Source organism: Polypterus senegalus, chromosome 7 (assembly GCF_016835505.1).
Source record: "Polypterus senegalus isolate Bchr_013 chromosome 7, ASM1683550v1, whole genome shotgun sequence".
In the NCBI taxonomy this organism is placed as follows: Eukaryota; Metazoa; Chordata; class Cladistia; order Polypteriformes; family Polypteridae; genus Polypterus; species Polypterus senegalus.
In genome coordinates, this window is record NC_053160.1 from 6,598,685 (window position 1) to 6,611,266 (window position 12,582).

General features: G+C 41.1%; 1 protein-coding gene across 3 annotated transcripts in view; it reads right to left on the reverse strand.

The window, feature by feature from the left end:
* The window catches only part of LOC120532305 (tetratricopeptide repeat protein 39B), a 161,809-nt gene that overhangs the window by 14,167 nt on the left and 135,060 nt on the right, over positions 1-12,582 (reverse strand). For all 3 annotated transcript variants that reach the window (XM_039758197.1, XM_039758198.1, XM_039758199.1), the window contains 4 exons: positions 6,149-6,216; positions 5,926-5,985; positions 2,596-2,757; positions 76-167 (listed from right to left, as the gene is read on the reverse strand). In XM_039758197.1, coding sequence (XP_039614131.1) covers positions 76-167; positions 2,596-2,757; positions 5,926-5,985; positions 6,149-6,216 — 382 coding nt within the window. The remainder of the gene's footprint in view (positions 1-75; positions 168-2,595; positions 2,758-5,925; positions 5,986-6,148; positions 6,217-12,582) is intronic.

The following is a 12,582-nucleotide window of genomic DNA, read 5'->3' on the forward strand; positions in this document are numbered from 1 at the left end:
AGATGCCTGCTGGAGAAAAAGTTTAACCGAGGTCACCTCATCTGGGTCACTATTCATAAAGAAACGTCGGCTCACCTGAAGAGTTCCTCGATGTTTTCTCCCGTCTTTGCAGCAACTTCATCAGGCAGCATGCTGAGAATGGCCGCCTTCTGGTAAACATAGATAGCCTGCAGAGGGAAAACATAAAACAGCACGGATCAGGTCCACGAGACAGGAACACGTTAAACTAGAAAAAGCTTGACTGTATGGAGAACATTCTTTTCTTTACAAATGGGATTTAGTATGCAAGAGACGCTAATGTGTCCTTAAGTCGATCCATTAATTAACATCAGTGGGCAACTTTATATAAATTAGTGATAACTTTAGTAATAGACAATCTGAGAAACCCTAAATAAACCTGGTGTCAAATGTAAACGCTTGAGGAGCATCTAAAGCAGCTCTACAGCAGCTCTACCAAGGTAGGACAGTCGACCAGGGAACAGGGTCAGTAGCGATCGCTAATCACCTCTTCTCTGTTCCATACAGACCAGAAGAGAAGTCCTGGGATGGACCACAAGATCACTTCCAGTATGACCTCAGAGGTCCTGCCTCTTCAACTGAGAAGGCACCTGAAGTCAGCGCCCATTCAGGCCACACTCACTCAGCATTAGGAACTCCACAACAGAGAAGCCTTCTGGGGCTGAGATTCCACAAGATACTAAGATGTCCTTATTAAATCTGATGTACCCAAGACTTGGTACTCTAGGTTCATTTCTTACCTCACTGAAAATTCTGCATTGTGCTTTTTGAGACATTTTGATTCGGGGCCCACAAGTACTAAATCATCTCCATTTCTACACAGGACTCAGGACTTAGGACTGATGAATGAATGACTACATTTTTCGAAATGGCTTTGTAATTCTCTCCAGCTTCAAGCAGCTCCACAGTATCTTGATCGCAAATTCAAAAGAAGTTAATTAGGAACAAAAAAAGTGCACTTAATTAAGAAAAGGGTTAAAATGAAAACCTGCAGCCACTGGGCCCATCCAGGCCTGGAGTTGCAGACCCCTGGTGTAAGGAAATCTTGTATATGTGGATGACAGGAGGATAACATCATCCCATACAGATGGCATGGCGCGACTCGGCGATGTTTGTGAAATACCTGATCGGACAGCAAGTTCACATTGAAAAGCTCCTGTGGCTAAAAACACGAGAGTAGACAGAACTTGGAAAGGAGCAATTAGAGCACAATTCCTTAACGTCTGCCTTTGTAAAGCTGGAGCCAGTTCAGCACATGGCATAAGGAGGAGAGCTCTTGGAAATCGAAATCGAAATCGAAGCCAGTCATCATCATCAATAAATATGCGCGGTCTTCTAATTCTTCCATTTGAGATGTCTTCTAACAATGCCAAAGCAGCTATGATAGTTGGAACAGTTTGGTCATTCTGGGCGCCATTATATTATTACAGAATGATTACAATCCTGTTCATTAAATTTTGTAAATGATATGCAATTAATTTTGGTTAATTTGATAACACCTGCATCATGGAAGCGAATATAAAAAAGTAAGGTAAATGACACAGAAACAGGAGCACTGCTTTGATGCTGGGAATTCAAAACCAAGCAGAAACGTGCGTACGCAAGGTAGGAGGCTACCGTGAAAATGTTCGTGGCTTTACACCAAGTTTAGATTTTATACATCTTGAAGTGAGCGCGGAAACGGGTGTACGCATACATTTTTGTGCGTACGCAACCTGTGAAAGAAACATGAGCTGCTTGCAAGCTACTTGGGTTAATAGTTGACAAAGCCATTTTGCTTTAATGGCAGGTTAGTCATACAGGCGTCTGTCATAAGAACACGTCTATCTGACACAGGAAGGATGACCTTTCCTTCTTTAGGGTCTATCTGACAAGAAAAAAAAAAAAAGAACAGATGGCCCATTAGAGTAATAAAATAAAATAAGTAAACTATATGTTTTATTTGAGAAATAAGGGGAAGCGGGAGGAAGAAGAAAATATACAAATCTGATCAAAAAATGGAACTTTGCTCTTCTGCCTTGCAACGTAGAATCCATGTACTCATCTGTGTCTGAATAAAAATCTAATTGGTTGAACTATTCCTGTCTTCCTCGGGGGGTTTCTTCTACACAACATTAATAATATATGAGGCTCCAGATTTTTTTTTAATTATGTCCTGATAACGTAAAACTATGAAACTGTAAGAGGGTGTACTTTCTTTATCACATGACTGTATAATGACGTAGTTGTTCTAATTCCCTTGTGGTCACTTTTTATCTCGTTCCCTGTTGCTTCTGATGCTTGAACCTTCATTCTTGTATGCTTTTAACATACTTAGGATAAAAGCATCTGCTAAATAAATAATAACTACTCTGCAAAGGGCACAAGTCCAAGTTCTAAGACATACCTAAACACACTTGGGCCAATCTGGAATCGCCATTTGCCTTGAATAAAGGTATGTGCTAAAGAAATAATACGATGCATGTTTTCAAAGCAATGCCCAAAAGCAGACTTCTGCAAACAGTGAAGATGATCCCCGATTTAAGGGTTTGGCGAATCCCCTCCCCGTGCCAGGATAGATGGATGGGCAGTCTTTACCTTGGACCACCTGCTTTCTTTGCTGAGCAGGTTGGCAAAGCGGTAGCCTTCCAGCCAGTCCTGTCGGAAGCAGCAGGACCACATGAGCTCCCAGTAGCAGAGATGGTGGATCTGCTTCCACTCCTGCTGGGCGGCGATGCACTCCTGAAACTTCACTTCGGCCTAACGTGGAAGCAAGAAGAGAATGTGAAAGACAAAAGGCATGTAAGACACATCAACATATAATATGCTGTAGGATCGTCTAACTGTGCGCTCCATCCTGCTGTGCGTCAGGGTCTAACTGAGACGCCACCTTCCAGGTGATGCCTAAACCCTTTAACCACTCCGGACCAAATTTTCCATAGTTAATCTCTAGGACCATATGGACAAGATAGGCTACCATGAAACCTGGACACCCACATAATGCAATACAACTTATTTTTTTGTATAGCACTGTTGACAGAGTGCAAGCGCAGACCACTGAACAATTCTGTTGGAAAAAGTACAGATTATATTAATTACTAAATACAGAACTGGTGCACACAAAGAGAACAAGGCAGAAACGGATTAAACATAAATGGACACCAACAATACAGTCAGATGAAAAAGTTTGGGATCCCCTCTTAATTCTTTGGATTTTTGTGTATCACTGGCTGAGCTTTCAAAGTATCAACTTCCTTTTAATATACGACATGCCTTATGGACACAGTAGGATTTCAGCAGTGACATTAAGTTTATTGGATTAACAGAAAATATTCAATATAACAAAATTAGAGAGGTGCATAAATGTGGGCACCCCAACAGAGATATGACATCAATACTCAGTTGAGCCTCCTTTTGCTCCTTTGATCCTCTCGACGCTGTCCTCCTGTAGCCTGTGATGAGTGTCTGGACTCTGATGTTGGTATTTCTGACTATTCTTCATACAAAATCTCTCCAGTTCAGTTCAATTTGATGGACAGCCTGCTTCAAATCATCCCATAGATTGTCGATGATATTCAAGTCAGGGGACTGTGACGGCCATTCCAGAACATTGTACTTCTCCCTCTGCATGAATGCCTTTGTAGATTTCCAACTGTGTTTTGGGTCATTGTCTTGTTGGAATATCCAACCCCTGCTTAAGTAACTTCAACTTTGTGACTGATGCTTGAACATTATCCTGAAGAATGTCTTGATATTGGGTTGAATTCATCCGACCCTCGACTTTAACAAGGGCCCCAATCCCTGAACTGGCCACACAGCATGATGGGACCTCCACCAAATTTGACAGTAGGTAGGTAGCAGGTGTTTTTCTTGGAATGCTGTGTTCTTCTTCCGCCATACAAAGCAGTTTTTGTTCTGACCAAATAACTCCATTTTGTCTCATCAGTCCAAAGCACTTTGTTCCAAAATGAATCTGACTTGTCTAAATGAGCATTTGATACAACAAGTGACTCTGTTTGTGGCGTGAGTGCAGAAAGGGCTTCTTTCTCATCACCCTGCCATACAGATGTTCTTTGTGCAAATTGTGCTGAATTGTAGAACGATGTACAGATACACCATCTGCAGCGAGATGTTCTTGAAGGTCTTTGGAGGTGATCTGTGGTTGTCTGTCACCATTCTCACAATCCTGCTCATATGCTGTTCCTGTGTTTTTCTTGGCCTGCCAGACCTGCTGTGTTGGTTTAACAGCAACTGTGCCTGTGGCCTTCCATTTCCTGATTCCATTCCTTACAGTTGAAACTGACAGTTTAAACCTCTGAGATGGCTTTTTGTAGCCTTCCCCTAAACCAGGAGACTCAACAATCTTTGTTTTCAGATCTTTGAGAGTTGCTGTGAGGATCCCATGCTGTCTGTCACTCTTCAGAGGAGAGTCAAAGGGAAGGAAGCACAACTTGCAATTGACCACCTTAAATACCTTTGACCACTCATGATTGGACACTCCTGTCTATGAAGTTCAAGGCCTAACGAGCTCATCATACCAAGTAATCAGCATTGAGCAGTGACAGGCATTCAAATCAGCACAATGACAAGGGGACCCACATTTGTGCACAGCCAGTTTTTCACATTTGATTTCATTTCATACAACTAAATACTGCGTCACTGAAAATCTTTGTTCAGAAAACACCGCAGTACTCGTAGGAAATGAGAGACATACCACTGTGATCTTTTTTGTTGACAGCAGTCGATTATTATGCAGACTGAGAGGGGTTCCCAAACTTTTTCATATGACTGTATATCTCCATTAATGAACTATAGCCAGTTGGCAACATAAAGAAAAAAGACATTGTAAAAGGTGCCATTTCAAATACAGAGTGACGGATGGCTATGCAGGAGGATATGTTACATGATTTTAAAAGGAGAAATATCTTAATTTGTATTCTGGGACAAAGTCCACAATCCATCGTAGATGCCACATGGGCTGGACCGGCATTACAGGTAGAAGAAGGGATGGTTCCTTACCCGGACGGGAGGCTCCTCGAAGGCATAAAGGCATCCCGGTCAGGGAAGAGAAGAACCACCAGAACCAGAAAAGATGGCCAGAATAAGTGAGCGGACAGCGGACTTTCTATTTCCCTCCAAACGATAGATGGCAGCAGCCCTCCATGAAGGCGCCCATTCACGAACCAGTAGGGAATGCTGGGAAATGTAGTCCGGCAATACAACCCTGCTGGGGACCATGTGGGTGCCGCACTGTAGGGAGATGCGCTCCCCAAAATATGGGACTTCCATGTGACCTGGAAGTACTTCCATCGGGCAATTGCCCTGGCACCGGAAGTACTACCAGGTCCATAATAAAAGGGACTGCACTCAGAGCTGGGAGGACGTAGGGCAACACTCGACTGGAGGAGGGCAGGGTGGTGGTAAGAAGAAGAAGAAGAGAGGTACGGAGGAGAGAAAAACCTCTATATTGTGTGCTTGTGTTAGTTTGTGGAGGTGAATTTAATAAACCTTCCGTTATTTGAACCCGGAACTCTTGGTGTGATCATGTTTAGGGGTTTGGGGGTTGCGGACACCCCGGTTTCCATCACAACATACACAACTGAACCTGCAATTAAGAATCATGAGTGGTTGGAATCTGAATGAGGTGCAAGGCCTTTGCAATGCCCCTGACACACACACACACACGGTGCCAGTTTAGAGTCAGCATTTACACTAACTAGCATGTCTTTCAGATGTGGGAGGATCGCTAGAGAAAACCCACAAGGACATGAAGATAACACACAGAACCCCGCAACAGTCAGTGACCAGGCCGGAAACTGAAACCTTTGGACCAGTGAGACTGAACCCTGTGCCCCAACCTTGCCACCATATTCCTTATAATAACACATTCCAGTCCCCCAGGGTGTCCATCTTTTAATGTCTACTCACCTTTTCAAAATGTCCTTTAAGTACAGCTATTCTTGCTGTGTAAAATAAAATAATAAAGCCCTTTAAAGATAAAAAGACAAATTTTAGATTTCACTTTAAGAGGATGGCAAAAAAAAAAAGTCTGTTAAGTTCTGCTTTCTGATATACGGCGTACCGGATCAGGCTCGTCTTGCGTTAATTATTCAATAAAAAAAGACTCTGAGAAGAAGACTACAATACGTACGTTTGGAAACCTGTCGAGGTAGGGTTCAAGCAGCGCTTCAGCTTCTACAAGATTGCACTCACCACTGCCTGGAGAAATAAAAAAAAAAAAGAGAGAAATCGAGCAAAGGTCAAAGTTCACTCTTATCCCTGTTCTCATCCCCATCTAGTAAGGGCAGGGAGCTATTTAAACTCCCTATCCTCATCTGGAGTGTTTTGTCCTCCCCTTATACTTGTCTGTCTCTAAATGACAATCATTTAAAGTCCCTAAACTCCGGGGTTCTCAACCTGTGACGCACCGGACTTGAGCATGTAGCCCCCGCTGAGCTCCTGGGTGTTACTGACAAGCAATCAGAAATCATCTTTCTCCATAGGTTTGTGTTAAGTGGATATTTAGCAACAGATTACAACTACAGGCTTGTGATCCCCTAGTGCAGTGTTTCTTAAACTATGATGGTGGGTCGCCACGTGATTATACAGTAAAATTGCCGAGTTCATTCACATGCAAATTCTGTGCCACCCCCCCCCCATCATTTTATTTATTGCAGTAGTACAGTATGTGAGATAACGCCATTGACGCATCACGGGGATCTTTCATTTGTGCTTCATTAAAATATAATACAGTATATATACTGTCATGCAAGTGTGTCTGAGCAGCACCAGGGTGGCTCTGATCAGGTATGCAGTACCACCCCAGGGCGAGAGGGGGCATTGTCACTTACTGTCTTGTCTCTTTCCCCCCGCAGCACAGAGATGGCGTCTCAGGAAGCCGACTAACCCCGCCCCTATTGTTTCCTCAACTCTCACCCCTCCTGGTCAGAAACATATAAGGAGTGCCTGTCCCTGGGAGGTGGCATTTCAATTAGACCCGGACTTGCAGCACGTCAGAGCTCTCAGATGATCCTAAAGCATATCATGTGTTTAAGTACCCTGTGAGTCTGTATTATTTAATTGCAACCCTTTTTGTTGGGAAAATATATTAGACAGGGTGGCCCAGGTGGCACCCCAACTACTTTTGAGACTCTGCCACTTCATTTGAGCACCACAATACATATAAAAATAGAATGTCTGTATGTTCCCCATACAATCCTAAACAAACCCTTTAACCACTCCGGACCAAATTTTGCATAATTAATGTCTAGGACCATATGGACCAGACAGAAAACCTGGACACTCCACTGCCTGCCCCTGATGTCATCACCTTGACACAAGAAAAATGTCAGTACTGCCTCTTTATTGACCGATTTTGACAAAAATTGGTACACATGGAAAACAACGCCACACAATAACCACCAAATGACAGCGTGCAGCATTCCAAACGCCATTTTCTCTGTGATAACTGATAAGCATGCATTAAGTTCACTTTAATTGTTACATTGCACATAAGACTGTGTGAGAAGGGCCAAAAACATTCTTGAGGACAAAACTCATCCTGGAAATTCATTGTTTGAGCTCCTCCCGTCAGGCAGACGCGAATTCCCAAAGTGGTCGATTTGAACTTTCTAGGGGTCGATAGTTTCAATTAAAAAATTTGGGGGTCGACCACAGCAAAAATAGACCCCCTTAATACTACTATTTGTTTGTTACTTCAAAACATCTATGATTCCAATATCCAGGTAACTAATTAAGAAGTAAAATAATTTAAAAAAACACTTTTTTGCTAAAAACACATCACATACCAAACTTGTGAACGAAAAGGTAAAATGTGTCATTAAAAGAGACAGACGTAAGAATGCATGAAAATACACGTAGCACAAACATGTCTGTGCATTGTCTTATCGAACGTATAAAAGCTAGTGCGGACATTAAAAACCAATGCACGTCCGCACTCGCTCGCGGTGGGACGAGACGACAGATATTCGATATGAGCAGAATCTATCAGTCTTGTATGGTTATGCTTTCATAAAACACTATAAATTGGTTTGTTTGATGTGACATGTACTTAATTCTGACTTGAACTTTGAATATAATTATTTATTGAGGAGCAGTACTACGAAAAAGAAAATCAGAGGACACAGTTTATTTATTCGAGTTTGAACAAAAATCTTCTGTTTCCATCAAGTACATATTTTATTGTTTTTTTTTTTATCACGGGGCTGTCGAAATTGTTAATAAAAGTTTTTATTTCTTCAGATAATAATATGACTGAACCAAAAAAGAAATGCAGACAGTACAGCTAGGACTATTTGTACTTAGTTTGAATTTACATATTTATTTCATAAATGACAAAAATGTAAAAAAAACAACTTATTTTTTTGCTTTAATTTTCGTTAGTGCAGGTTTCAATACTAAATGTTGCACAAGATAATGCCATATTCCATAGTCCTTTTATCTTTTTCAATCATTAATTACAAGTGATTAAAATGAAAAGTTTGATATCTAGTGAAATATTTAATAGAGTACTGTACAAATGTATTCATTTGAGTAAAGAAAGTAAATGACTAGGGGTGGATGGTTTTAAAAGTTTTTGGTAAAGGGGTTTGCGGCCAAAAAAAGTTTGGGAACTCTTGCTTTAGGTCAATCCGTGGACGCACAAACCTTAACTTAATGAACTCTGAATCTCCTCAGTCTGAGATCATTTTTATTTGAACATGTGCAATAAGCTATATTGGTAATGTGCGATAGATAGATAGATAGATAGATAGGGCACTATATATTAGATAGATAGATAGATAGATAGATAGATAGATAGATAGATAGATAGATAGATAGATAGATCTGAGTGTAAGGCACTATATCAGATAGATAGATAGGCACTATATCATAGATAGATGAAAGGCACTATATGATAGATAGATAGATAGATAGATAGATAGATAGATAGATAGATAGATAGATAGATAGATACTTTATAAATTCACATACTCCAGCTGCAGCATACTGATAAAAAACAATAATAAATTAAGGAGTGTTAACAATGCAGGTATAACAGACAATAACTTTGTATAATGTTAATGTCCCACAACCCGGGTGGAACTGAAGAGTCGCATAGTGTGGGGTCTCCTCAGTCTGTCACTGAAGCTGCTCCTCTGTCTGGAGATGATCCTGTTCAGTGGATGCAGTGGATTCTCCATGATTGACAGGAGTCTGCTCAGAGCCCGTCGCTCTGCCACGGATGTCAAACTGTCCAGCTCCGTGCCTACAATAGAGCCTGCCTTCCTCACCAGTTTGTCCAGGTGTGAGACATCCCTATTCTTTCTCATATACTAATGTAATACAATATATAATATGTAATGTACTATTCATTAACAGGTGCAATAACAATTTATGCTGCTGTACGTTGAGCAATAATAATTTGCTCTGGTTACTTGATTACTTAACACTGTATACTACATATTTGGAATTATTTGACTTTTCTTTAAATGCACCTTGGGGCTGTCATAAAAAGTCATTTTGTTGTGTTGCACAATGACAATAAAGTGCTTGAACTTGAACTTGAAAATCATCTTTCAATAGATTACCACTAGATGGCAACTGAGAGCTTTCCTAACACCAGTGTACGACATCAGGTGGCATCCAGGTGGTGTACATTCATTTTCAACTTGGAAACTAACCTCACTAAGTCACCACTAGGGTGCAATATGCATAAACTCCATGGACAATCCTGACAAGAACAGGTTGTTCAACCTAATGAGCTTGTCAATCCTATTCATCTAATTATTTTAAAATAACATCCAGTTGAATTTTGAAGCCAATGCCACATTAAGTGACTTTAACACATAGGGTATGTCAGACTTGCCAATCACACATTGTCAAACCAGGTCAATTTAAGAGACTGAAAAATCTCTGGGCATGTCAAATTTAGTGACTGCATGATGACTTTCCAAGCAGAGTCTTACACACCAATGTTTCTCACAACCAATAGCGTGCTACCTGGCGAAGTGTTAACAGGTACTGTAAATTCAGTTGCAATCTCAGCCCTTGTCTTCTTTTTTTCCATTCTCTCATGTTCGGTTTCTGAGGACCAAAACAACTCGTCACTGCTTTATAGGCATCATACTCCCAGATGAGCATTCATTGGTTGTTGGGTCTCATACACACAGAGCACACCATAATGACTAAAGACAAAGTCCAACTTGTTTGAATTTGTCAGGGAGCATTGCAGACTTGTTGGAGTGAGTCACTGGCAATGTCCGACTGGACGACTGACCTTAATGGTAGAGCACCTTTGACTGCTTCTGACTTGCTAAGATGACTGAAAATCGCTGGAAAAGTTGTCTAAAGTGACATGGCCTTAAAGTCCAACTATCTACATCTCTCATTCTACGGGTCTATTGTTCTCTGTGCGCAGTAAATCTTTTCAAAGTTTGTGCAAATTCTGTCCTTGACAAATTTCCATCTGTGTCCCAATGCTCTCGTTGAAGAACTTTTCTTAAACCAACAGCTGTGATCCATCCATTCATCCATCCATTATCCAACCCGCTATATCCTAACTACAGGGTCATGGGGGTCTGCTGGAGTCAATCTCCGCTGACACAGGGCACAAGGCAGGAAACAAACCCCGGGCAGGGTGCCAGCCCAACACAGGGTACACACATACACACCAAGCACACATTACGGACAATTTAGAATCGCCAATGCACCTAACCTGCATGTCTTTGGACTATGGGAGGAAACCCACGCAGACACGGGGAGAACATGCAAACTCCACGCAGGGAGGACCCAGGAAGCAGAACCGGGTCTCCTAACTGTGAGGCAGCAGTGCTACCACTGCGCCACTGTGCCACCCACAGCTGCGATCCACGACACTAATTTCCTTCATAAGATTAAACAATTCAATTACATCACCTCTTCAGATCTTCCGTTTGGTTCCCATCATTCAGGCTCATACATACAGATTAACAATCTAACCTGTGATTATTTATGAATTTATTTATTAAGTAAATGTTGCCACGCATGTGCGTCGGAGGTGAGAGGGGGCGCTGCAGCTAACGCCGTCTTCACTTTCATAACAGTGGTGAGAAACTGCCTGGTGAAGGAAATTAGCCCCACCCCTTCCTGTCCTGCCCAAAGAAAACCCTAGCTTCCTGGAAGGAGGCATCACTTTTGGCCCAAGCAAGCCACAAGATGGAGCTCCACTAAAGCCAGACTTCTTGAATTTGTTTTGAATCCACACTGAGGGGACATGTGCCTACGTGCGCCTATTTATATTCTTTGCTTTCTTTTTTTTTTCCCCACCACATCATCAGACAAATAAAAGGGACGACCCACTCGGTGTCCCAACATTTATTGGCTGCCCAGGTTGTCATTTCTGCACCCAGCCACAATATATATCTTACATTTAAAAATAGAAACCACCTCATTTAATAACTACAGTAGTTACAACCAATGTGTAAAACTGGGGGTCATTCTAACATTTGATTAGCGGGTGTTAAAGTAACTTTTTCTTGTGTATCAATTGAATACTCCACCAAAAAAATTATTTTATTTAAATGTTACTTACCCCATGTGCTTTATATGAATGGCTGAGAAAAATGTTTAATCTCACATTTTCATACAGAACGAGAGAAAATCATATAACCGAACCCAACGGTCATCAGTGCTGGACAACAGCAAACGATGTGGAAAAACGTCCATGGAAACAAAACCCTTACATTAGTTGTGTCACATGATCCACTGTTTTCACTTTCCAAGCTTCCACTGGGATCTCTCATTAGGAAACATAATGTTAATTTTCACTCGTATGCTGATGACACCCAGTTATACCTTTCATTTAAATCAAGTGAAGTTTCTCCGATGTTGTCTTTAATTAGTTGTGTTAGTGAATTAAAGGAGTGGATGAATGAGAACTACTTGTCTTTAAATACAGATAAAACAGACATGTTAATTGTTGGAGGGAATGACGCTGATCACAGCAATATTTTGTCGTCATTTAACTCAGTTGGAATCCCAATTAATTTTACTGAATCAGCCCACAATCTAGGAGTTATCTTTGATTCTAGCATGTCATTTAAAGCACACATTACAAAGTCGTCCAAAACATGTTTTTTCCATCTTTAAAATGTTAGGAAATTAAGGCGCTTTCTAAATAAACAGGATTGTGAGAAATTAATTCATGCATTTATCTCTAGTAGGATTGGCTACTGCAATGCGGTGTTCACTGGATGTTCAAACTGTTCTCTATACAGCCTCTAGTTAATCCAAAATGCGGCTACAAGAATTATTAAAAGAACAAGAAAATATGAACACATAACTTCAGTTCTTAAATCTTTACACTGGCTCCCAGTTAAGTTTAGGACAGATTTCAAAATCCTCCTTTTAACATATAAAGCATTAAATGGCCAAGGTCCGGCTTACTTGTCTGAACTTATCATGACTTACAAACTTAAGCGCACATTAAGATCTCAAGATGCCGGTCTGCTTAGGATTCCAAGGATTAATAAAATAACAGTGGGAGGTCGAGCTTTTAGTTACAGGACCCCTAAACTGTGGAGTGGTCTTCCTGTTTCTATAAGA